We start from the raw sequence: 27,179 nt of genomic DNA on the forward strand, positions 1-27,179 counted from the left end.
ACACACAAGCACAAGCTCTTGGAATGAGGGGACAGATGGAAGTGGGGATGTCTTAGGGCAATCTCTTGCCCCTCTGCACTCTGAGGCCCAGGCCCTGCCATGACCAGCAGTGTCCCTGAACACAACTAGACTCTGGTCAGGTCAGGAGGTAGCCCTCGGTGCCAGCAGCAGGCTTTTCTGGGGCAATGGTGCAGGGTGTGCTCCTCATATCTGACGACTTCTGTGACCCCGGCTGAGTGGTGCATGGGGACGGAGCCACAGCACAGTGGGGTCTGTAGGGATCCTTGCCTGTGAGACCGCTATGGCATGCATCTGCTTGCTATTAAATGTTTCCCAGCTGAGGCGCATGCTCTCCCCAGGCCCCCGGAGCCAGCAAGAGGTCAGAAAGTCAAGGCAGCAAGAGCCAGAGGGACAGCCCCAGAGAAAGTGACCCTCAGCTGCCCCTCAGCTGTTGAGAGGAGCCTCAAGCACCATTTCCTTTTTCTCGGGAGATGGGAAAAGTGCCAACACAGAAATCTCAGGCCTCCTAGATCTCTCCCGGGTGGAGTCTTGGAGAAGGGAGGGAAGAGAGGCAGGGCAAGAAGGTGGGGCAAATGTCCAAGTGGCTGTGGGGCGAGGGGACTGACACCCCCTTCCTTCTAAAATAAAAAGACAGAAACTTCACCCCCCTCTGCTGTCTCCTTCCCATTTTCCTTCAGCTCAAAGAGAGGCACAGAGCTGACCAATGGTCTCTGCGAGAGGAGGCTAGACCTCTTAGCCTTCACTTTCCTTTGCCCTTCACTTCATGAGACAATGTGTGGATGCAGAAGGAAGCCCAGAGGTTTGGGGGCCAACTCCACTGCAGAGTGGCAGGGAGAGGTGGTTCCACAAGGGCGGCCTCGGTAACCACTGGGCAGTCATCAGGCCAGTGGGACGATGTGTGTGGATGCTGCCATGGCAGCCCAATCCCCTGCCAAAGGTACTACCAGGGATCCCAAGAAAGAACCCAGCCCCTCCCCCTGGCTGCCCATGGAATGACGCTCTGTGGCCAATTGTGTACCAAAGGATACATGTGCTGTATTAACGTGAACACTAATGACAAACGCACTACAGTAGTGGGCACATCATAGATACATAGAATATTCTCTCTGTAGTCTGAACATAGATATAAAATAAGTTATACTCGCTTTTGTTTTCCATCACAGTAGGAGCCTGGCATACAAAGTGACTGGTTCAGTGGCCGTGAAGCAAATCAGGGGGGAGACCATGGAGGCAGGAGCAGGGCATGGAGAATGGTGGGGATGTGTCGAGGACACTGCAGTTGCTGGCGGTCCTGCCAGGGACACCTCAGACCTCTGAGCTGTCCTTCTGAGAGTCAGCATGAGGTCCCACATCACAGAGTCAGTGACTCAGCTCTGGTGGGAGGTGGAGCAGGGACAGGCGGCGGCAGCATCCAGCAGGCAGGCCCACTCTCCTGCTGACGCTGTGGGACTGCGGCAATTTTAGGAACATGGGGCACAGAGCCAGAAGGCACGGTTTGCTTCTGTGATGTGACAGATGGCCAGACTGATGGCCCACCAAGGGCTGCTGGCCCTTCCCGCTCGCCAGCCGGCTCTGGGAAGCGGAGGGGCCTGCAAGCTGAGCTCGCTCTCTGTGGCTGGTCGTGGGCTAGCGATGCTGAGATCTTTGAGGCAGAAGGAAGAGCGCGGCCCTGGCTCTGAATCCTTCTCCATCGTGTGTGACCTCTGGGGCTCTGGAAGGTCCCTTACACTCTGAGTCTCAGACTCCTCGTCTGAAAAATGGGGGCACTAATGCTCACTCCCTTGGGGAGTGATGAGGGCCCCATGGGCTGATGCCTGTAAAGTGCCGAGCACAGGTCCTGGCATACAGGAGGGGCTGGGTAGCCATGAGTCTGGGCATCCACATGTCAGAGGTCAGGTGGAAACAATAGGAACCTCACAAAATCTGCGGAATGAAGCCACCTCCAACTGGCTTTGAGGAGAGGATGACAAGGCAGCTCTCCTGCTTTCTTTCCTGCCAGCTTTCCGACTCTTCCCTCTCTCTGGGAATCTTTGAAATAAAGTGTTGCGGGGAGGAGGCTGTGTGTGTTTCAAAGCCAGACTTGATGAGGCAGATGGAGCCTGAGGCCGCAAGAAGGGAGTTCAGGGCCATGTCTCTTCAAGGCGGGGACCTGATTCCCGGGGACGCCTCTCCTCCCCGCCCCCTCCTTGCAGCAGCCCCTTTCCACACACCTCCCGGCCTCGGAGCAGATTTCATATTAGGAAGCTAAAGACAGGGAGAAAGCTCAGAAAACCAAGTGAATTGTCTAGTAAGTGAAAAGTATTTCCATCTGTCCCGAGCCCAGGGAATGTGGAGGTGGGTGGGCCATGTGGGCGGTGAACTACCTGCCTCTGCAGGAGGAGGCGGGCCTCTGGGCAGGGGAAGACAGAAAGGAGAGAGGGATGGAGATGGGACCCTGTGCTTCTGCCGATGCTGAGAACTTGTGTCCAGCCTGGAAACCTGAGGACGGCTGATCCCTCTCACCTGCTGTGCGGTTCTCCAGATCTGTGCCCGTGAGTGTGTGTGTGTGTGTGTGTGTGTGTGTGTGTGTGTCGCCTCTCCCATCTCCTGTAACATCTGCCTGCTCTGAACCTCCTCCTCCCATCACTCGGCAACTTTCCTCTTGGATGGAGGCAGGAGGTGGGCGGGCAGCTCGTTGGGCAGCTCATGTCCCTCCAGCTTGACCTTGATGAGGTGGTTGGCCAGTGCGAACTCCTCGTCATCCAGCATGCCATCCTTGTCGATGTCTGCCAGCTTCCAGATCTTGCCCAGCACGCTGTTGGGCAGCTTGGAGCGCAACATCTCCTTTTTGGCATTGGCACCGGTGATCTTGCCGTCCACCGGTGACAGGGTATAGAAGATCTCGTCGTACATGGGCTTGTCCCTGGCCACGATCCACTCAGCATCACCGATGCCCTCCCCAGCCCCCTCCCCGTAGCCGTGCCCGAAGGGGCCATGCAGGGTGCCCTCGAACGCGCCACCCTTCACCATCGGGGCGGGCCGCTGTGACTCCTCCTGGCGCACCAACACCATGAGCTGGGCAATGTCATGGGCCAGCATGTCATCCACCATCTCCAGCAGCTTGCTTTTCAGGGGCTGGAATTTGCTGAAGTCCTGGGCCTGCAGCTGGTCCTGGGGAGAGGGGGGAGAAAAGAAGGTGAGGCAGGAAGACAGTGGGAGGAATGCCTTCCTCTGAGGGGGAGGCTGTCTTCCACTAATGCTGGGATGCCCACAGCCCTTTGGCCTGAAGCCAAACTGAGACACATCAAAATCATAAAAGATATGAGAGAGGAGGAGGAGAGCAGGCACATTGTGTTGAGGCTGGGATTTTTCAGGAGCGAGTAGAACTGCTTCAGGGGCTGGGAAGGAGCGAGATGGAGCTTGGGGGTCTCTCTACTTTAATAAGGTTACACTTGAAAACACAGAGTGCTTTTGCTACATGGTCTTATTCGCTCCTCCAGTGCCCTTCTGAGGGAGGGACATCACATTTCATCCCCATTTAGGGAGGACAAACTGAGGCCAACGCAGCCAAACACAAATCATAGTAAGAGCCCAGGGTTACCCCTAACCAGCTGTCCTTAATCAGGATGCTCGTCAGAATCACCGGGAGAGAGTTTTCACTGACTGGCTCCCCTCTCGAAGCTCCTGACACAGTAGACGCCGTGGGCACGCAGATTTTGCAACAGCTCCCCTCCGTGCCTCCCCACGACACCCCCGCCACATGGTAAGAGAAACTCGCTCCACTTTGCACCTTGTTGTGATTTTTTGAAAGGTCCTGAGTCTAGAACGCCCGGCTTCCCCTGGGCCTCAGGAGTGACGAGGTGAGAGCTCTCCGCTCCCGCCCTGGCTAGGCCACAGCAACCTCAGGACCCGGGGAAGAGGCCAGTGCACAGGGATAGGCTGGGGACAGGCACCTCGAGTTCCTGCAGAAAAATTCCACCAACACCCACAGCTACATTCCAAGAGCGAGTGTTAGCTTGGGCGTTTCTCATCTCCCTTCAAGGACAGGCTGAACCAGGGCAGTGGGGGCTGGGAGGGGAGGAGGGCAGGGGATGACCAGCTGTTTTCCTGCCCTCGGGGCATGACCTCTCAAGGTCCCTCAGGTCTCTGTCCACAGCTAGGTGTGTTCGGTGGGTTCCCAATATCTTCCAGGGGCACAGTGGCTGCTCCCCCCCCCCCCATGCATTCCCCCAAAGGACAACCACTTATGTTATTGATCAGCATACCTAATAGCAGGAGATGGACTCATTTATGTTGTGAAAGAATCTCTCACATTAAAAAAGGGGTTGTATGGTCCCTTTCAAACATCAGCTTCCCAAATGCTTGATTACAGATCATTAAATTCTTAATGGAAAGAGAAACTAAAAGTTGACCATGTTCCAGGGCACAGTCGTTTGAGACACATGTAACGTGAAAGTAATTTCTGAAGTTAGTGACGGGCTTGCGGTAGGCGGTTATAGGAATGAATGGATACATGAACAAATGTATATTTTGAATGTCTGTTTTTTAAATCAGATAGGAAACTAAAAGTGCCTATTTGAGACTCTAGGGAGTTCTGAAACCCCAGTCTTGAGCTGAGAAACTGGTTCCCAAGCTTAAGATCGAAGTCAGCAACAAGAGCAAAATCAATATCACTGCTACGTCTGCGGCTATTAGAGAATGTCTCTAATTCTCTGATTTTTAAAAACACCGTATTTTGATATAATACAGAGCCATGAGAAGTTGAAAAACTTACATGGATAGGTAAGCCCCTTTTGCTCATCACCCAGCTTCCCTGGTGGTAACATCTTACTTCATTTCAAGGGCGAGTCTGTGCTGGGCTCTGTACTGAGTACGTTATAAGTATTATCTCACGGATGCTCACAGCATCCATAGCTGAGCATGTCTGGGGCTTTGACTTACAGATGAACAGACAGAGGATCAGAGAGGATTCAGCTGGTATGGGGAGGTAGTTTCTTGCTTGGACTGTGGGGGCAGCTCCTGGCTTTTCTATTAGCAGCCCATGTGAATACTACACTCAGAAAACTGCAGGCAGTTAACTGCGAAGATTAGTTATCTTTGTATATTGCAATTTGCTAATCCATCAAAGGAGGATGAAAACGCCTTCTGCAGAGGGCTGATTTGGGGAATGACATGAGTCACCATGTGTGATGGTCCCTGGCTCAAGAGAGGGGCCTGTAGTGGGCTCCAAAGATGACACGCTCCTGTGCAGACTTCTTCTCCATGGCCTGTGTCCCCAGCCACTCCTACGTACGTGAGGGCCTGGAGAACCTTCATTAGGTGACTTGTCCTATTTCACAGAACGTGGTGGCTGTGACTAGGGAACTGGAGCTACAGATCCCAAACATCATGGGACACCCCTATCCTACTAGGGTCGCTGGGGCTCCACATTTCTCTCCAGCCCCAGATATGACACCTGCTAGGCCAGTGACAACACCAGGAAGGACAGACCTAGGGCATCGCCTCCATACTCAGGCTGCTCACTGCCCTTTGTCCTGGAGCCCCAGACCCTGGTTACCTGCATCCTCTTCAGGTTGGGAAAGTCCCCAGGCGAGATCTGGTGTTCCCTCTCGATCCGGCCGTAAATCTCAGCCAGGTTGTTCACCAGCTCCTTCTTCTTGTTGTCCTTCCCGAACACGGTGGGCATCTCCTTCTTCAGAGAGCTGATGATGTAGGCATGGACCTGAGAAATGGGCAGAGAGAACGCTTCTGATCAAGACCTCCATCCATTCCTTCCTTCTTGGTGGCCCGCATCCATCTCTTCCCATAAACCCCTCCTTCTCCTGCTCCTACTTCCGAAATAATTTCTGTCCACCCTCTTGCTCTCACACTTCCTGCAGCACTGAGCTGTTTTTCTAGATCTCGGGAAAGGCGAGATTGTGGGGAGGTTAAGGTCAATGCATTAGCAGGGATGGTAATACTGGAGATGATGCTGATGAGGAAGACAACAATAGCTAACATTTACTGAGCACTTGTGAGGACACAGGCATGGCAATAAAGGGTTTTACATTCTTATTCTACTCTATCCTCCAACCCTTTCATTTCACAGGTGAGGAAACAGGAGACGGAGGGCCTTGCTGGGGGTGGATCAGTTTATAAACAGTGGAGTGGAGCTCCAATCTGGCCATCTGACCCCAGGGCCTGTGATCATATCAACCCCCGTATCCTACCCCCTGGCTGCCAGTGTGGGCATGGCTGAAGCTCATGACGCAGTAGCTGCAGAACATGCTCACATGGGCAGGCAATGCTCAAGGTTGCAGGTAGCTCTTGCAGCTGACCTCCCTGCCCCCAAACACTTGGTGCCACCCATGCTGCCCATCCCCCCCCCCCCCCCAAGGGCGGCCTCACCTTGGCCAGCCTGGCTCTCTTGATGAGGTCATTGAGCTTGCGCAAGGCAGTGTTTCGGGGCAGACTCTGAATGTCCTTGAACAGGTCCTGCTCCTCGGCCTCAAAGAGCTTCCGGTTGTCAGGGATGAGAAGGGGGTGGGACCAGAAGGAGCCGATGTAGACCCGGATCACCTCCGGAGTGTTCACTATCTTCCCCAGGGACCACATGAGAGCGCCGTACACCCGCATCAGCTGCTGTGTCTCGATCTGGTCGGCTTTGTTCAGCACCACCCGCATCTTGTCCTCGTGGTTCTTGAGGGCCTTGATGACTTCTGAGAACTCATCAGAGATGTCCAGCTTGTGGGCATCAAAGAGCAGGATGATGCGGTCAACCCGCTCGGCGAACCACTCAAGGACAGCAGCAAAGTCATACCCTGCAGGCAGAGCGACAGTCAGGGGGAGGGGCATTTGGGGCACAGGCTAGGGGTTTGGGGAGATGCACCGGGTGCAGGAGAAATAATACCATCTTGGGAGTCAGATCTGGGTTCAAATTCTGATTCTTCCACTGTTTTCACTATTTGGCCTTGAGCAAGTTACTCTGTGTCTCCAAGTCAGTGCGTTTTCATCTATCAATGGGCATACTGATAGTACCTCATTAAGAGAACCATAAGGACTAAATACACTGAAAGCCCAGCATATAGTAGCCGCTCAATAAATGCTAATTATTATTAGCACCATTAGTCCTATTTAGTCTTTTGATTCGGGGAAACCGGCCCTCTCCATCAAGGAGCAGGGCCTAGGAAAGTGCTTTGGGGGCCAGGCTCTGCCCAGCGATCAGGCAGGGATAGTATCAGTGCCACCTAGAAACAGTCACCCAGTGACTCATCCAGGACCACCCTGCTTGTAGGAGGCAGTGGTGGGCCCGGTACATAGCTCTCTAGCCCCAGATCCAGTGCTTGCTCCGGCTGGCAAGATGTTTACAGCTCGGCTTCATTTCACACTCACAGCACCCTCTGAGGTAGGTGGGGTGAGGAGTATCGTTGCCACTTTCCAGAGGAGGAAACAGGTTCAGAGATGAGGTGAGAGTTAAACAGCAGGCAAGGGGTGGGGCCAGGACTGCACCTGGCCAACGGGTCCCTGTGCTCCCTGCACATGCCACGAGGACAGCAGTCCAGAACCTGGCCACATCCCTGTCTACCCACTCTACCCTGCCCTGCCCTGCCCTCCCCACTGCATAGGCCCAGCCAGCAGCTCCTACAGAGCCTGGGAGGCCTGTGCATTCCCGTTAGAGGTAGGCCTGCAGCCCGCAGCCAGCACCTGCTCCCCTGCCTGCCCCACCCCAGGGATAGTTCCTGGCTATTTCTAATCGTCCCTGTGGCATAGCCTGGTACACTGGTTGCTCCCACCTCCCAAAGGCAGTCCTTCAGAACTGTGGGCAGGAAGGAGGCAAAGGGCTCAGAAAATCAGGGCAACCTCCAGGATGGGTGTTTAACCCTTTGTACACAATTAAATTCAAAATATTGTGGAGTGTGGAGATGGTTTCCGTTTTGGATGCATGGCAGTTAACTGGCTAATTGTGCCCTAGACTCGGCTTATGTACAGCCAGGAGTGGGAGCAGCTGAAAGGCAGGTGCCGGAGCCAATAAGGAAAAGGGCATGGGACTAGCTCTCCCATGTATGCACTGTGTGGCCTTGGGCAAGGCTGAACCTCAATTTTCTCAGCTATAAAATGGGGATAACAACTGACTAATGAGGGGTCAGTGGCAGAACTACGGCAACAGGATCCGACTGCAGAGGGAGGGGCTGTGCTGAGTCTGGAGGCTCTGCCCCAGTGCCTGGGGTGGACAGGACACCAGTGACAGGCCCCCTTTCCCTCACCAGTCCCAGGAATGGCTCTCAGACCCATAACGAGAGCTTTAGAGCACCTGCGGCAGCCTGAGGCTCATGACATAAGATATGGCTATGGGTGGGGGAGATTCGAGCCCCAAGAGACGGAGGGCGAAGCTGCCTTCCTGGAATTGCTTACAGCAAGTCCGCTGGCTCCAAGAGACCTGGACTGCAGGCATCCAGCCCAGAGTCTGGGCAGCCTGCAGGGACCCGGGCCTCTCCCCACGGCCCCCAGGCTCCGGCCGACTGGCAAGAGAATATTCCTAAGTAATGCCAGGCAGGCGGAAATCAATGAGACAAACCCAATAAGCAAGACAGCTCCTTAATGACCCACTGGCTTCCTTCGCAGTCTAAAGAGAAATGCAGGGGATAAGGCAGCACATTTGCCACGCAATCTCATTGATCCTCATAACTCTGCCTATGCCAGGGGTTAACAGGGCATGCACATCTTACAGGGAAGGGAGAGGGAACAGAGATGTTAAGGGGCTGGCCCAAGCTCACACAGCCAGGTGGTGGCAAACTTGGGACTAGAACCCAGATCCTTGACTCTTGTCCACCTTCCCTTCTTGCTCAGAGCCATGTGCCAGGCTGAGCCCAGAGGGCTGAGCCCTCAGAACAGGCAGTTACTTATGGTCCTGCTCTGCCTCCCCCCAAATCTCTTTCAAGATTTAAAATAAAATAAAATAATAACAAGGCATCGATTTCCAAAAAGTGGGAAGAATTGAGATGACTACGGGGAACAAATGCCACACTGCATGCCTTCCAGAAGAAGCCTGCAGGCTGTCAGCAAGCCCTTTGGAAGGCATCGGGACTCTCCTGCTGCCCCAGTGTGAGGCCCAGGAGGCCCCTAAGTGCCGGCCCTGGTCCAGCAAGGGTGTCAGGGACGGGCGAGGGCTGTGAGAGTCAGCCCAGACCCTCCAAGGTTCCCCAGGGGATGAGTCTGCCTTCATGCCTACTCCCCACCTCCATGAAAATGGGCTGAGAAGCCACTAGACTGGGAGTCAGAAGGCCGGAGTTCCCATTGCAGTGTTGAGACCTGGGCCAGGGGTTCACCTGCTGTAGAGCTGCTGAGCTCACCTGTGCAGGAAGGGGCTTACTGAGCGGGATGTGAGCTCCATGACCAGGGGGTGCGGGGGGAGGGGGGTGGGGGGGTGGGCGGTGCTTTTGCAGGGTGGGGCCGGTGGGGATTTCTAGCTGAGAGCAGCCGGGAAACGCGGTTCCCCAGTGAGAGGACACTCAGGCTTCCGGGACCCACCCACTTCTGTTGCTTCCTTGCTCCTTCCCAGTAATGAGTCTGGGCCGGGCACATCCTGTCACTTCCCGGAATGCCTCCCTGCCCCTCTGCTGCCCACCTAGTGCGTCTCCATCCAGAGACAACTGCTGCGCGTGACCTCCCAGGCCCAGGTTCTGGGGTGCCCCCCGCGTTCTCCCACCCCGCAAAGCACCTACCCCAGGCCTGGGCAATGGGGCCACACCCTAAGCAAGGACCACACTTTGTCCAGCTCTGGCCAAAGCTCTGGTCTGAGTCCTCCTCCTGTGAAGCCTGAGGCCTAGGGAGCCCTTGAGAGCAGCTCACTTTCCACATGGGGCCCAGTGGAGGCTCTGCCAATGTCACAATGGCACCTTTTTTTCTGGGAGACACAGCCCTGTGCCAGGCACGAGGCTTGGACGCAGCAGAATGTGGCCTGGGTTTCAGGCTCCCCACACTCCTGAGCAGGGTTGGGGGTTCTGTCCTGCCCTGGGCTGGCTGAAGGGACGGAAGAAGTGCCTATCTGCCCTGTGACCAAACCTGGAGCTCTGAGGGCCCCAGATCACAGCCAGATAAAGTGCGTTTGGTTCTATGTACACACTTGGGGTGTGTGTGTGTGCACATGTGTATATGAGTGTGGGTGTATATGAGTGTGGGTGTATGTGTGCACATGTGTATATGAGTGTGGGTGTATATGAGTGTGGGTGTATATGAGTGTGGGTGTATGTGTGTGGATGTGTATATGAGTGTGGGTGTATATGAGTGTGGGTGTATGTGTGTGGATGTGTATATGAGTGTGGGTGTATATAAGTGTGGGTGTATGTGTGTGGATGTGTATATGAGTGTGGGTGTATATAAGTGTGGGTGTATGTGTGTGGATGTGTATATGAGTGTGGGTGTATATGAGTGTGGGTGTATGTGTGTGGATGTGTATATGAGTGTGGAAGTATATGAGTGTGGATGTATATGTGTGTGGGTGTGTGTATGAATGTAGGTGTATATGTGTATGGATGTAGGTATGAGTGTGAGTATATATGAGTGTGGGAGTATATGAGTGTGGATGTACATGTGTGTGGATGTACATGTGTGTGGATGTGTGTATATGAGTGTGGATGTGTATATTTGTGTGGGTGTGTGTATATGAGTGTGGGTGTATATGAGTGTGGATGTACATGTGTGTGGATGTGTGTATATGAGCGTGCATGTTTATGTGTGTAGGTATAAGCTGGAGCCTCCAGCTTCTACAGCTCTGTGAGGACGGAGGAGGAGGGACTCTGCATACTGGAAACCCTCCTCATTTGGGGTCCCCTGACATCTGGGAGTGTGTGATCCTCCCTCCCCCGATTTCCTGGTCTCCTTGGAGAGCTGAGTCAGCACCGCCCGGGCTGACGATGCAGTGCTGCGGCCCAGCTCCCAGCTCCGGTTTCCACCACAGGCTGCTTTGCTAGCAGCTGCACTTGTAGTCTGGACGCGGGAGGGCAGCGAACAAACTGGCCTGGGCAGCACTCATGGGGCATCACTTCTCCCAGAGGTGGGGCTTAGTCACGTGAGATGGGAGAGGATAGGAAGATGGCCAAGCAGCCAATCTGGACAGGGCAGCCACTGAGGCCTGAAGATGAAGGCAGGAGAGAAGGCAGAGGGGTACAGGAGGCCTGGAATGGGACAGGAGCTGAGGAAGGCAGGGATCCCCGAAGCAGGGTGGCCACCCACAGCTGCACAGGCTGTGCACCCACAGCTGCAGGGAGGCCATGCACACAGATGACCCTGGGGCTGCAGAGCGGTGGCCCTGGCTGGCAGGTCGGGGAAGGAGAGAGCACTCTGAGATCCAGACCCAGAGCTGATGCCCATGTGTCCATGACCATCCGTGGACCTCACAAGGTCATACGATGGGTCGTTACTCCTCGTTACACATGGGAACAGCGGGACCCAGGGGGACATGTGACCTGTTGAGAGCCTTGCAGGTTCTAAACCCCCATCTCTGAACTTGAGTCCCGCCTCCTTGGAAACCTCCAGACCCACCTGTCAGGTGGCACTGGCCTTGCAGGTGCAGGCCCACCCACCTTTAGGGATGGAAGTCTGGCTCTCCGGACCCACCTGGAGGAGACAGGCTGCCCGTGGGAATCAGTGCAGCCTGGGGGAGTGGGTGCTGGCCCTGGCAGGCCGTGACCAGGCGGAGGGGGTGTCCGAGCCTCCTGCTGCAGCACGGGCAGCCTGCAGAACACACCTGCCTGTCTGTCTGGTCGCAGAGCACAGGGGTCGAGGGAAGCGGACAGCCAGCTAAGGGTTCAGGCGAGGCGAGAGTCCAGCCGCTGCCCAGGCCAAAGCCGTTCCTTCCCGGATGCTGACTGCCGAGTGCTGATTTGGCTCTAGCCCAGCTCCCAGCTCCGCTATCGGACGGGTGTGCCTTGTCTGCGTTTCTCGCCAGAGATACAGGGCACAGAGGGGGTAGGGCATCACCCGGGGCACACAGCACGCTGTGGCTGGGGAGGCTGGGGGTGAGGAGCCGGGAGCAGTTGTTTTTAGCTTTAAACAGCATCGGTCTAGCTGTGAAAGGCAGTGATGATGATGGTGAGGATCTATAGCACCTCATGCTAACTGGGCACTGCTATGTGCCAGGCAGAAGGCTCTTCATCTGTATTATTTCTTTGAATCCTCAAACAACCTATCCGGTAGATAGAATTATTTCTCCCTACTTTACAGCTGAACCAACCAGAGCAAACAGACCTGCCCCAGTTCACGCCGCCAGGAGGTGGCAGAGGCAGGCTTGGAACCCTGGCAGTCTGGCTCGAGTTCCAGCTCCTAACCACTCTGGGGGCGGCTCCCTCATGAGCGGTTACCCCCTTTCTGTCTGGAGCGAGCAGTTTTCAAAGTGCTCTCACATCCCAGCTCCCATTCCCAGGCCGCCTCGCTCCTGGTATGGAAGCGAGAGAACATACCAGGAAGAACAGAGCACAGAGCCAGCCGACCCTACCTCGGCTGATCCTCTGCTTTTCCCCAGAGAGGATGCCCGGCGTGTCGATGATGCTGATGCTCTCCAGCACGGGGTTGGGCAGCTGGGCACACACGAACCTGCAAGGACGACAGGAGTCCGGGGTGAGCCACTGTCCTCTCATTGCCTCTCACTCACCCTTGTTTCAGCCGCATGCCCACCTTCCCTGCCCGGGGGCAGAGGTTCAGAAACCTGGCTGCCTTTCCCATGCAGACGCCCAGCTCCAGGTCAGACTTAGCCCCAATGCTGGGCCCAAGACCTGCATGCTGAGGAAGCTCCCGGGGGATCCTGGGCAGCCAGGGCCCTACACTGTGACCCCTGCTGTCAGGGACACCAAGATGTTCAGAACTTGAGCCCTGCTCCCAGGGAACCCAGTCTGGTGAGGAGACGAGGCATGCACGTGGCCAACCCAAGGGAGGCCAAGCGAAGGGTTGGGGAGATCCAAGGTGGAGAGATGGAGTCCAGGACAGATTCCTGGAGGAGGCGGCACTGGAACTGGCCTTGATGAAGGTGTCACACCACCCAGAAACATTTGTTTATGCCTCAAAGGGCCATCCAAATATCAATCTTTGCTATTAGGATAGCTGTCAAGCCTTATTCAAGGAAACATTTATAGTGTTACATCCTGGAGTCTCAACATACACGCTGGTAAACCTAACTTAGATCCTTCTTACTTCAGCCTTCTCTCTCATATGCCATTTTTGGTGGAAGCTAAAAAGGTGTCTAACTCTCCCACGTATATTATGTGATATGGCAGAGATGCAGGACACATGGGAAAAAAAGGGGGGGAGGGCTTCACAGAGGAGGCTGAACTTGAACTAAGACTTCAAAAGATAATCAGCATTTGCCAGGCAGATAAGAGTGCAGGCAGGACTCTGTGTGTGTGTGTGTGTGTGTGTGTGTGTGTGTGTGTGTGTGTGTGTATCAGTGGATGGGTAGTGGAGAGAAGACAGTACTCCAGACTGAGATAAGGGGTAACAGTGAAAGAGCAGTGTTATGGGTTGAATTTTGTCCCCCAAGGAAATCTGTTGAAGTCCTAACCCCCAGGGGGTCTAGAATGTGGCCTTATTTGGAATTGGGTCTCTGTAGATGTAACTAGTTAAGTGAGATCATATTAGAGTAGCATAGGCCCCTAATCCAATAAAACTGGTGTCCTTTTTAAAATTAAGTTAGGGTAACGCTGGTTAATAACATTATGTAAATCTCAGGTATAAAATTCTATAAAACAACACTCTATAAGATAAGAGAACACATGTGAAGACAGACATGCACAGAGGGAAGACGCAGAGGTTGGAATCATGCTTCTACTAACAGGAACACCTGGGCAACCAGGAGAGGGAAGAAGCAAGAGAGGATGCTCCTCTAGAATCTTCTGAGGGAGCATGGCCCTGCCATACCTTGGTTTCAGCTCTGGCCTCCAGAACTATGAGATAACACATTTCTGTTGCTTTAAGGCACCGAGTAGCAGCCCCAGGTAACTAATAGAAGTAGGTGCAAACGCAGCACAGAAATGAGAGAGAGTGTGCACCATTCCTGTGGGTACACATCACTGAGGCGAGGACAGGAAGGCTGGAGGGGCCAGAGATGAAGCTAGACAGGGAGGAGGCAGGAGGCCAGATCACAAAGGGCCTTACATTAAAATTTTGGATTTTATACTGAAGGCAGCAGAAACCCATTGGGATGCTTTAAGCCAAAGAATGACATGATCAGATATGATGGTTGTCAGCATGTCCAGTTCAGTTCCACAAATATTTATGGAGTGCCTGCTCCATGCCTGGCACTATCCCAGATAAGGGGGGTAGAACAGGAAGTGGCACAGCCCCTGTCCTGTCAAAGCCCATGTTGTCCATTACACCTGAGACCCAGCCACATTCTGCTCCTAGGGTTCTATGGCACACCCCAGTGTTCTGCAATACATCCCCCATCTTGCTGAAGCTAGTTTGAGCTGGGTTTCTGTCATTTGGTATTTGGGGCCAGGACTGTGGCTGAGGCTAAATCCAGGCCAAGCATATGGAGCAAGAAGGGCAGGGGGGTGATGATGGGCCAACTAAGGGTGACAGCAAGTCATCAGGGCCAGAGAAAAAGGGGACACAGAGGAGACTGGATGCAGAGGGCCTGGCCAGGGAGGCAGGAGGAGCGGGGATGGTGGTCAAGAGAGACAAATACCAAAGAGGTAATGTAAGGGTGGAAAGAGGCCCTGCTTATGATCACTAAGAGGTCACGGTGACCTTCACACAAGCAGCTGTGGTAGGGTGAAGCTACATTCCACAGGCTGGGGGACAGGAAGACACGAGGAGATGAAGCCAAGACACTTGGCTGTGAGAAGAGAGAGAGAGAGAGAGAGAGAGAGAGAGAGAGAGAGAGAGAGAGAGAGACCGACCTGCTGTAGGGTTTTCAAGAGGAGATTTTCGTGTGAAGGGAAGGAGCCAAGGCAGGGTGAAGTGGTCAGAAGGAGAAGCAGTCACTGATGGGGAGGGTCCCTGAGAAGATGTCCCGTAGCCCAGGGCGTGATGTGGCAGGAGTTAGACCTTGTGAGGACAAGAGAAGCCATCTACGCCCCGGGTGGAGGAAGTGAGGACAAAGGCAGATGAACTTGTTTATGGGTAGACTCAACAAACAACAAGATGGATCTGTGTACACATCACTGGTTCCCATTCTCTCTAGAAGGGAAGGGAGGCCAAATGCTATAAGAAGGAGGTGAGGTGATTGGAGAAGGGCCGGGATTTGATGAGGGACAAGGTGTAGGCTGCTGTAGGCTGGCTGAGGGGCACAGAGATGGGCACCCGAGGTCTGGGGTGCAGCCTCCTGTGAGTAGCTGCATTGAAGCTGCCCCCCTCTCCTGTTGCCCTTGCCATGGACATGCCTGGCAGATCCCCAGCCCATGGTCAGAAAAGCACGAAGCTTCTCCAGTTCTGGTCACAGGGCTCCTGCACTAAGCCACATTCTTTCATTCCCCTCTGGGTGGAATGTTGTTTGCCTGGAATGTTGGTTTTTTTTTGTTGTTGTTGTTTTTTTTGGTTTTTTTTATACTTTCAGTGTCACCTCGCTCATCTTTGACCACCCATGTCAAATGCCAACTTCCCACAAGACCATCTCAGTGCTCTTGCCTCGAAGGAGGGTATGAGTACTATCCTATTTCACAGACGAGAAAAGTGAGATACAGAGAAGTTAGGTAATTTGTCTGAGATCCACGGTGCTACTTGGTAGGATTTGAACCCAGGTCTGTCTGAAGCCAAAGCCTATAGCCTTTCCCTCTCCTCTAAATACCTCCAATTAGGGAAAGTAGTTAAAAAATTTCCAGTGCAATACTCATGCCAACATGTGGTGTGGGTTTATAGAAAAAGTGCAATCAGGGGATCAGGTTAAGCAGAGACAGGAAGACCTGGACCAGCCTACCAAGCATTCCCTAGAGCTTTTTCACTCAAATCATCACAACAACTCTGGTGTCTGTGGGCTTTTACCTGTGACCTGTCCAAGGCCACACAATGAGGTTAGGAGGAAAGTCAGTGCTCAAACTCAGGACTTCCACCTTAAATCCAGGGCTCGTTCCACCAAGGGAAAACAATGTCCAGGAACAGAGAAAAACCTTCCTCTGCCTCCTTCCACGTGGATGCACATCCCTTTGGCAGCACAGGCAAAGGCTGGGAGTGCTCTCTGCTCTTACTGGCAGGAGGTGCAGATATGGGGAGGGGGTGGGGTGTGTGTGTGTGTGTGTGTGTGTGTGTGTGATTCACCTTGCGGTACCCTTCCCTGCTCCTTGACCAGGAGGAGGCAGTCTATCGTTTGCAGCTCCCACATCCCTACTCTATAGGGACTGGCTCAGTTACATTCTGAGCAAGGAAGGAACAATCAAGAGAGCCTTTAGGTATGGGAAAGGCACCACGCCTCCCAAGACCCGGCCCTGTGCTTTCCCTTCTCATACTCCAAGAAGAAGAAAAGTCAGTGTGTATAGCCCCTCTGCACTCACCTGTTCAAGAAGGCATTGCCAAAGGCGTTGAGTTTCCGGAAGGGTTTCTTAGGATCCACCACCAGAGCGTTCCCAGGGATGACCCCCTCCACCTCACCCTGCATCACTGCAATGAAGGAGTCGGTGGTCGGCTCGGGCCCAATCCTCATGCCTGGAAAATCCTGTTCCAGCAGGTACCTGGCAGAGGGAGCACAGCCATAAAGCAGGGATGCTGCTGGTAGATCAACACTGAACATCTACCACCAGGCAGGACGGAAGGGCAACATCCAGAGCCACGAGATTTCTCGGCAGGGAGATGACTGCCGGGCAGGGTTTCAAAGACGTGGGGGAGGAGGTGGGATTACAACTGAACTTAAAATACCAAATCTGTTCTGGGTTCTTACCTTTTCCTCTCCCTGAGTCAGTAGGGAAAAAATGCAAGGTTTGGGCTCGGGGCTGGAGCACGGGCGGACAGTGATTGCTGCACAGAGCATGGCAGACTTTACAACTGAAGGTAACCTGCTGGCGGATCTGCATAAAGACTTGGTTAGAATTAGAGCATCCATGGACTCTGCCAGCTTTCCACGGGTCATTATTTATTTATCTGGTTAGTCAGTCCTTTAATAGAAAACTACCTCATACATGAGACAAAAATACAGCCAGTCTGCCTGACCGGCGTGGCTCAGCGCTTGAGCATCGACCTATGAACCAGGAGGTCGCTGTTCAATTCCTGGTTCAGGGCACATGCCCAGGTTACGGGCTCGATCCCCGGTGGGGGGGCGTGCAGGAGGAAGCCGATCAATGACTCTCTCTCATCATCGATGCTTCTCTCTCTCCCTCTCCTTTCCTCTCTGCAATCAGTAAAAATAAAAAAATACAGCCAGTGTGACAGCTACATTATGAAAAGTGGGTCTCCATTCCCTCTGGACTTTTGGTCCACTCTCTAGGTGCCAGGCCCCTTCCTTCGCTCTTCTCCTGGCCAGAGCAGTGACAGCCCAAGGCCATGCCCCTCTAAACAGCCCCCTTTAGAAGTCAAAAGCAAAGGTACACGATGAGCCAGAGAACGAAGAGCACAGCTCCTAAAGACAACCAAGTCCTTCAGAAGAAGCTCAGAACAGCTTTGGGCCCAAATAGCATGAGGCTGGATTCAGGGGAGGAGCCCAGAACTGCCTCTGGTTGGGACTGACCAGAGGAGAGTCCCAGGGGCATCTTCCAAGACCATGATGGACGAGGAGCTATGGGTGTATGACCAACAGACACAGACTCTGGGGGAGCCTTCACTGTGCTGAGAACCTCCTGAACTTCGAGGGCCCCCAGGAGAAGAGAGGTAGAACCAGAGACTGTTAGTTGGGAGGGGAACATGGAGACCTCCTGGACCAGTGGTCCTCACCCCGGCTTCACAGCTGAGCTACCTCGGAGCTCTAGCTAAGGTGCCTGGTCCCCACCCCCGGAGGTTCTAACCCGTTCACTCAGAGGTGGGGCCCTAGCCACTGGTGCTTTTAGGAGCTCCCCAGGCGACCCTAATGTGCAGCTGGGGTTGACAGCACTCCCATTTTACTGATAAGGCCACTGACACTCCATGGCATTTCCACATGCCAGGCATCACACCAATCATTTTGGGAACATTATCTCCTTTGGGTCTCACAGCAGCCCTCTAGGTAGGTATTGAAGAAATGGAGGCCTGGGAGGGGTATGCGACTTTCTCCAAGTTAAATAGCTAATAGTAAGAGCTGAAACCCAGACCGAAATCAACCTAACACCAAATCCTTTGCTCTTCAACTGCCTTCTACCCTGAGGAAGTCACTGCAGAGAGAGCTGATCCAGGCCCCACCGAAGGTCAGGCAGAGCTGGGACCAGAGGCCATGTCTCCACGGCCCAAGTGCTCTGCCCATCCCATGCCTCCCCAGGTGGGCCTGCAGCAGTGGTCCTGCTCTGCTCACAGGGTGGTGGCCAGGGAGACACGCTGGGGTTTCTTCCGGCTCATGGGTCCCCTACCAGTGCCTCCGAGAAGGGTTCGGAGCTGTTACATGACTCTGTGGTTCAGGCAGTTTAAGTTGGTTGCTATGGGTCCTCCCCAGGGAGCCAGCAGAGAAGCTGGTGCCCAGAAGGCTCCCCTTCCACCCGCTGCCGGCACACACCGGAGGGTTTAGGTGGCCTGGGGAAGCCCTTCGTCTCCCTCCAGCATCCCAGGCCGACAATCTGGGTGTGAAGCAGGATTTCCTCCATCAGAGGACCATTGTGAAATCTGGCACTGCGGCTATGAATGAGGAGACTTCCAACAGCTGCACACTGGGAGAGTGCTTCCTGCTTTCTCAATGTGCCTCCTCCTCCAGGCCCTCACAGGAGAGGCAGGGAATCTCAGCAGCCCGGGGCCAGCAGGCCTGGTTTTTGAACCAGGAGGGACATGCCTTTCAGAAGGCACTGGGCCTCTATGAACCTCAGTACCTCCCTCTATAACACGGGACGTAATAGTTCCAATGTATCAAGCACCTGTGATGTGCCAAGCACTGTTCTAGATTTTCTATGGATTATCTCATTTCATCTTTACATCTACTCTGAGGTGAGTACCATGACCCTCATGGTCACATAGGCCTAATAAGAAAGCCCACCCCATAGGGTGTTCTGAGGGTTAAACTAGTTACAGTCCTTCAGCACTTAACCCAGTGCCTGGCACCCAGATTTATCATTCCATTTTAAAGAGCGGGAGACAGAGGTTAGACAGTTTGCCTCAGGTCATGCCACCGGTAAATAGCTGAGCTCGGATTTGAACCTGTCACTTGGATTTGAGAATTTATGTTCCTAACCACCACCGTTACTATCTCCTTTCCTGCCATAGGTCTCCTCTTGACCAGGAAATGCAAAAAGGCTGAGCCCCACATGGGACTAGAATGAGGAAGGGGACAAGAAGGCCACGAAGGGATATGGCTTGGCAGGAGGCTGTCCAGGGCCCAGGCCATGGGAGAAAGGTAGGCTCTGGGTCCCACAAACCCAGCGATGTACTCACCTCCATACACGCCTGCCCTAGGGGTTCTCAGCGAGGCCTCCATGAGTGACGCATGGCAGGCAAAAGTTGTTGCTATCAAGTGACCAGAGCAGGCCCCAGGCCCCCTGGCTCTCAAAGGACATTCTTGGGACTTAAAAATAGTAAAGCCAGATTTCCCTGGGAAGACGTTTCATGAGAACCAACACCATGCCAGGGGAACCCCATCCATTCTGTCTGTGTGCCAGGAGCCCCTGCCCCGCGAGCACGTGGGTGAGAAGCCCTAAGCGGAGCCCAGTAGTGGGGTGGCAGGTGTGAGTTCTGAGGCAGGAGGGGGTGGTGGGTGACCAAAGACTCGAGGGAAAGCCGACATAGACAGAAGTGGGAAGAAGCAATTCTGAGGCAGCTTTGAGAACACTCAGACTGAACAGGGCCAAATGGCAGTGATGGAGGATCCTGCTGACCCAGGCGGCTCAGGTTCCATCCCTGGGAGACGTGCTGTGAGATCAGATGATCAAAGGGTGACTTCCCAGCACGACAGGGCCACTTCCCGGGATGAGCCGGAGCCCCGGCCTGAGTCTGTCTGAGCCAAACACAGGAGGCTGGGCCGGCTGTCCTGCCCTTGTGGCTAAACCCACATGAGCCCAAACTTGCTGACCACACAAGGGCCTGAAGGAACACAGCGTCCAGAAAAGTCACCAGCACATCCAGGGACACAGTGGGGCCGGGCAGAGAACCGGAGCTGGGTAAATTCTCAGGAACATTTGGGTATGGCTTGCAGCACCGAGAGCCCCCTTCACAAAGCCTCCACTGTGTCTGGAAAGGACAACCTATTGAGCGATCTCATCACTGCTGCTCTGTGGGAAGTGATACAAATCGCCTCTGTTGCCAGGCGCAACCATTCCCACGGCAGCAGACACAAAGCCAAGTGAATTCAAGCCTGGGTGGGAACGGCGGAGAGCAGGACGTGCAAGGGTAAGGAGGGGCTGCTGAGGGGCAGGTGCTGTTCTGGGACCTTTACCCAAATTATTCCACTGAATCGACCCTACAAGCACTGTGGGGTGGCAGCATTATTTCAGTTTTGCAGTGGAGTCAATTGAGATATAGGTTGCCCAAGTTCATGGCCAAAGGAAAATATTTAGCAATGGTAAGAGCTACGATGTTGGTGCGCTGTGCCCTCCCCCACCCCTTCCATGCCATCCCCCGCCATCGAATGAAAAACAAGTAAATACTAAAACCATAACATAGGTGGATGGAAGTCCTACACAAGGCTGATTTTTTTCTATGAGAACCACTTTTCTGTACGTTTTGATTCAGTAAATTATTTCATGGCATTTTCCTCATTTGTGTGTGTGTGTGTGTGTGTGTGTGTGTGTGTGTCTCCTGCTTGCCTGGCACTCTAAGCATGCGGTCTGCTTTAGTGGTGACCTAAGCACCCAGGGAGAGGCGTGGAGCCAAGACTCTTAACGCAGTCTGTGTCCAAAGTACCCCTCTCCAGAGCAGTGGGCCAGACCTGGGCTGGGCTGCCGCTGGGCCGGCACCAGGGCGGGAACAGAGGGACGGGCTCCGCAAACATGCTGCCGAGGGCTGGGCCCTCTGCCTCAGCTCAGCCCAGAAGGCACCTTCCTGGGTGGCTCCTCCATCATAGATAGGACCTTAGACACATCACCCAACAGCCCAGTGGCTCAGTTTCCCTGGTTTATAAAAAAGGGGATAATCCTTGGTTTCTCACTCGCCAAAGGGACGGCTTGAAGGTTTTGATAGGACACCCAGGAGTTTGGGAAAAACAAAGGCTACCCCAGACATTTGCTCACATTGCAAGAGACAATAATTAGAGGAAACAAATGCCTCATTGATGCCTCTAAGTACTCAGCGCATTTCCACAGCGTCTCCAAATCCAGTCCCGATGCCGCCTCGGCGAGGCCTTAACTGATTCATGCCGTCATCCCAACCCTGACTTACACTCTTCCCAGAAAATCACATAGCTGTTAATTTGCATATCTTTAGTAGACTCTGAAGGCACATATCACTTTCTGCCTTGTACCATAGGTGTTTGTGTTATAGATCTGAATCTTTGGTCTGTCTTACCTATGGACACAGACAATAGGATGGTGAAGGCCTGGGATGGGGTGGGAACCAGGTGGAAGGGGCAATGGGGGGAGAAAGGGGGCACATCTATAATACTCTCAAACATTTTAAAGATTTTTTAAAAAATTAAAACGAAAAATAAAATTAAACGGAGTCCCAACAATCATACTTGCCCTGTCAGCCTCAGGGGTTTTTAGGGAGACTGTAAAGCACCCCAGAGACACAAAATGAGGGAGTAGGTGGGGGAGACCCCTGATGGTGCAGTTGAGGTCTGAGTCAGCTCTGTGCTCCTCAGAGCAGAGCAGTCACCACTATCCCTGGGGCACAGCAGCCTTTGCCACTGGATGAGGTGACCCCAGCACAAAGACAGGTGGCCACACTGCCAAGCCTCCTGCTCCCCTCCCCTTGCCCACCCACTGCCCAGCACTGTGGCTCAGGCCCCTCTTCCAGCTCTTCCTGCACACCCCCCCTCCCATCCTGGCTGTGGGAGGGGCCAACAAGGGCTTCCCCCACCTCCTGAGGGCCAGCCTCTAAGCCGCTGGTTAGAGAATCTGCTAGAAGGAGGAGAGGGAATGATAAAGCCCCAAGCAGAGTGCCTGCAAAGGAATGAGCTACATTGGTCCTTTCCCCCTTCTAACCCAGAGCAACCCTCGCAGGCAGCTGTTACGATTCACACGATAGAGGTGAGGAAACAGGAGGGATCGATCTTGCTAACAAGGCCTCTTGTTGGCGTCCGCTGGAGCCCAGGTTCTGCTGAGCAGGCCGTGTTCTACCCATGGTCTGGCCTCCTTGCCAATGCTGACGGGGTGGAGCCCCTTCTCCAGGGTCCTCCTCCTCCCAGGCAGCGCTCCTCCTGATGCCGTCCACACACCTGACTTCCAAGACGGATCTTCAACGACCTGGGGCAGGCGGACCCTGCCTCGCTTAGGGCCCAGCAGATCCGAGCCCTGACAGGAAAAGGATGTCCACTGAGCTCAGGGTGGGCAGGACAGAGGTGTTGCAGGGACTGTGCCTGGTGGGATAGACCTGGCAGCGGTCAGTGGGTCTACCTGGAAGGGGGTGGGACGGTGATGCTATAATGTACTGGGTGAGGCCTAGGCGGTGGGGATGGAGCAGCCACAGGTAAAGGCTGAGTCACTTTTGAGGAGGATTCAAACATCCCCCTGAAGAAGTGGGAGAGGTTGAAAGGGTCAGTTAGCAGCTCCCACTGCGTGCTCATACTTCAGAGTCCAAGTCATGCTGTAGAAGGGCCACCTGAGCCTTGAGATCAGCCCAGACCTCCCTGTGCAGACACAGGCAGCTTGGCTCTGGGAGCCCTAGGCCTGACCCCCGACCCCCAATCCTCTATTTGGCCTCCCTTATGGCCCCTGAGAGCGCTGGGCTTTCCCGCAGCCCTTGGACCAGCCGGCTAGTCACCTCTGTGACCAGGGGGCCAGATGGGGCAAGGGAGGAGGGATTCGAGGCTGCCTGCCAGGGGAAGGAAGAGCAAAGGGAGAAAAACAGCAGAGGCAGGGAAAGGCTGCCAGGCCCGAGGGACACAGAGCTACTGTACTCCGAGGAGGCAGCCTGTGTTGGAGGGAGCAGCCACCAGGCCAATTTATTGTTTATTTTATTACTCTGGGTTGCCGGGCCATAGGCCAGAGAAGTTATTTCAGGCAGAGATCATAGCCCATTAATTAGTTGTTAGAAGAATGCCCTTTTCTGCGTGTTCTTCCTGAGAAAAGAAATAAACCCTGCGGCAAGTACATATAACTGAAAGCGGGTGGGCACTCCGGCGGCAAAGGCCCGGGGCTGGGAATGAAGAGGCAAGTCTCTATTCTGGAGAGAAAGGTCCCTCACAGGCTCAGCCTGGGATGGAGGGGAGAAGCGTGGTGTCCAAGGCAGGAAGCAGGGATGGGGAAGGACGGAGAGGCCAGGGCACCCTGAGAATCTACGCCCCGCGCACCTTCCTACCCCAGTGCAGCCTGGGAGAGGGGTGCTGTACCAACTTACCCTCTTGGAGAGCAATTCAGCAATAGGACTCTGAATAGCAAAATTGAAAGTAACAGAATAAGTAAATAAAATAAATAAACAGAAACAACGCTGCACAACCTTTGGCCTAGTGACTTCGCTTCTGGGAATCTCCGAGAAAACAGTCAGTGTGTGGAAAAATATTACCCACAACGATATTCAGAGTGATACTGCAATAGCAGAAAAATCAAAAACATCCTAAGACATTCAAAAGAAGTAGACTGGAGCCGTGAATAATTGCATACACATACAGCGAAATAGCACGAGGCTCTCAAAAAGAATGCTTACAAAGATTTTTAAACTTACATGAGAAAAGCTCGTGCCATAAGCAAAACAAATCAGAATACAAAATTACATTATGAGTGATCTTAACCGTGTGATAAAATAGCTAACCATACTGGAAATATGTATATATTTATATACACGTGAATGATATCTAAAATGGTTTCCCTGGAGTTGTGGGATTATGGGTGATCTTTCTTCTTCTTCCGTACATCCATTCTCTGCATTTTCCAATTTAAAGAAAATAACTGTTCAGTGGATTTAATGACAAGGAAGGAAAACATGCAATTTGGTTTGGGAAGGCGTCCCTGTGCTGTAAGCCCTCCTTCCTGCCCTGCTGGCCCACTCTCCCCCAAGGGGAGGCGGCTTTTGATGCATGAGCTAAATTCAGTTACTGACATGAGTGGGGAGAGAGAACTCTTGTACTTGGAGGATAAGAAAGCGGAGGGATCTGCCCCTCCCGGCCTTCCTGTTTCCCTCAGATAATGAATAATCTATGGTAGCTCGACCCTGCCACTTTCTTAGACCCAGTTAACAGCCAGCATGACTCAGGCAAAACCAGGAGAGAGTCTCAGACAGAGGCCCTTAAACCTATCTGCTGCTTAGAGATCCAGCACCCTAGGGACACCTGCCTTTCCCCACTTTCCCTCCCATTCTGCAAACATATACAGGGAACCTACCGTGGCGGAGACCCCAGGAGAGGCCCAGGAGCTAAGGCACGGCTGTGTGTGCTGCTGTTACGGGAAAGAGAAGCTCTAAAGAACCAAGGTGTGTCCAGAGGGCCAGAGAAAGCTCTGCAAAGGCAGGAGCCATCTATAAACGGCCAGGACTTCCCGTGGGGGCATAATACAGGCCAGAGAAAGGACACAGGTTAAAAGGAATTGTGCACAGAACCCAGGTACCTCTCGAGTGTTTTTGGCAGCAATGGGTATGTAATAAAGTAAAGGAAATGGGTTAGATCAAAACCCTCGCCCTGAAGTCTACGGTGGTCCTCGGGCCCGCAAGATTATGTATACATTTGTGATGTATGTGTATTTTTTTCTAAAGATAAGTGCAGCTTTCATCAGATTTTCAAAGGAGGAACTAACTTTTAAAAAGTCAAGAAGCAATGGGTTCAATTCATAGCGAAGGGTCCTTGTAGTTCCAACAATATAAGATCCAAAAGCCAACTGGCCCACCCACCTCTCCCCCTCCCCCACCTGGGTACCAAACTTGTTCAGAAATCACTCAGTCTCTCCAAGCTGCTGGGCCCAAGGCTATCCACCTACCCAAGGGCGAACTTGATCTGGTGGTCTATTCAGACACAACTTGTTAGTGTGGGGCACGCGCAGCTTACAGAAAGCGTGTGTTATGGAAGTTTACTGTTAAGAGAACATTTGTATCTGGAGAATCAGTAACCAGACTGTTCTCGTTGCTGCTTTTCTTGCCAATCAAAGACTAGAGCTGAATGTTGCAGGTGCTCAGTTAAGGAAACAAGAGCACCCGCTTTAAACCCGGCAGAGATGAGCACCGCTGACTTTCGGAGGCCACGGGACCCAGCGCTACGCTGTAGGAGCCTGCCTCTCAACACAGAGGACCAGAAACTCCAAGAGCGTGGCCAGGGCTGTAGATGAGGCCAAGGAAAATGGCTGGCCTTGAAGGATGTGGGGCCTGAGGACTGGAGAGAAGCCTGTTGTCTAAAGATAAGAAGGATTCTCATCCCTCTAGTGGCCCATATGCGGACCTCTCTGAATGCAAGGTGGACACGTTGACTTCTGGTGGATCTCTCCAGCCCAAGGACTCAGTAATTCAAGAGTATGGATGACTCACCCTCAAAGTCACAGGCATTTGGCCAAGCATCTCCTTCCATGGGTCCAGGACCAGCACCCTACCTTGGCCTCCCCCCAGGGAGATGCCTCTGGACAGTGCATCACCTCTCCATGCCTCAGTTACCTCACCCGCTAAGCTGGATGAGACAATCGTCAATATCCCTTCCTCCTCTAAAAGACTTTAATATTATTACCGAGCCATTAAGACCAAACAAGGGAAAAGATTTTCAAACACAACATGCTCTTTCTGGATACTGCTTCTGTCCAGTCTCCAAGAGATACATGTCGGAGCTCTGCTCCACGAAGGAAAACGATAAGAGGACAGGCGGTGCTGCGAGGCAGGGGAGCCACAGGGTCCCCAGCCCACCTCTTCAGATGTCACTGTAAAGCCCCTACGTGAATGGCTGAAGCCTTTAAAAGGCAAGGGAAATGGAAGTGGCCATAAAGGGCATGTCCCTAAAAAGTGAGGGTGTAAGATACTCCCACACGGGACTCTTGGGATAAGGGATTTCTCACTCGTGCCTCCTGGGCCTTGGTTTCACCATCCATAAAATGGGAAGAACAAGATGGCTCTGGTTTTTAACATTTCAAACTGACCGCTTGAGCCAGGGCTCTAAGTACAGTGGAGAGGCATGAGGTAGGATGGGGTGGGGGACCAGCAGTGAAATGGTGGGGTAGGCTTTGGACACATGTGCATGCAAAGATTTCTTCCGAGTCCTGGAGAGAAGACAGTGCTCAGCCTGGAGGGGGCACCAGGAGTGAATGGAAGGCCTAAGCGCTGGGGGCAGGGTGGGGCTGCCGGGGGTGGGGGGGTGGGGGGTCCTGGGCTGGCTCACCTGATGAAAGTGGTCTTCCCAGTGGAGTACTGGCCCACCAGTAAGACCATGGGCTTGTTGTCAAAATCGGCATCCTCCAGGGCGGGCGAGTGAAACTCGTGGAAGCGGTAATGCTCTTCCAGGGGCAGCAGCTTGCTCTTGTAGAGTTTCTTGAGCCCCTCGCTCACCGTCTGGAAGACCTCGGGGTCCTTCCTCCGGCGGTCGTCGGTACCCAGCCAGCTGAACATCGCGGCGGCTGCTCACCTCCTGCGCGCAGCCCAGCGGGAGGGCGCGGAGCCCCGCGTCCGGTGCCCTTGGCTCCTCGGGGGAAAATGCCTCGCAGGGCGGGCCCGCTGGGCTCGGAACCGCGCCGCCGCCTCACCCGAGCGCGGGGCTCAGCCGCACCATGACCGCGGCGCGCGGCTCGGAGGTCCCCGGAGCAACGCCGCGGGGCGGAGAACGCGCTCTTTCCAAGCTCCTGGGACCAAGCCCAGCGCCAGCTTCATCCAGCGACCAAGGCCGGAGGGCGGGAGGGAGAGAAGAAAGATCAGGGCTGGGCGGGAGGGTCGCGATCTTGGATATTAAAGTCAAACCTGTAATTGAACTGCCAGATCCCGGGGTCCGGGGTCTCCCCCCAGACCGCTCCTGCTCGGACCCGGGCGCAGCTAGGGGATGCTTCGGCTGCGCTCCTGCCCAGCCCAGTCGCTGGGGGGGGATGCGGCGGCGCTCCGGCCCGCGGTCAGCTCGGCGTCCGCAGCCC

The 27,179-nt window shown here is 53.9% G+C and overlaps 1 protein-coding gene across 1 annotated transcript; it reads right to left on the bottom strand.

Moving 5' to 3' along the window:
* Nucleotides 1–1,033: 1,033 nt before the first annotated feature.
* EHD3 (EH domain containing 3) lies at nucleotides 1,034–27,179 on the bottom strand. The gene is made up of 6 exons (XM_081100920.1): nucleotides 26,441–27,179; nucleotides 16,458–16,634; nucleotides 12,473–12,570; nucleotides 6,388–6,800; nucleotides 5,558–5,722; nucleotides 1,034–3,171 (listed from the first exon to the last, which is right to left on the bottom strand). Exons 1-6 carry the CDS (start codon nucleotides 26,665–26,667, stop codon nucleotides 2,644–2,646), a joined length of 1,608 nt encoding a protein of 535 aa, XP_080957046.1. The 5' UTR covers nucleotides 26,668–27,179; the 3' UTR covers nucleotides 1,034–2,643.

Source organism: Myotis nattereri, assembly GCF_964212035.1.
Source record: "Myotis nattereri genome assembly, chromosome: 10".
Classification (NCBI taxonomy): Eukaryota; Metazoa; Chordata; class Mammalia; order Chiroptera; family Vespertilionidae; genus Myotis; species Myotis nattereri.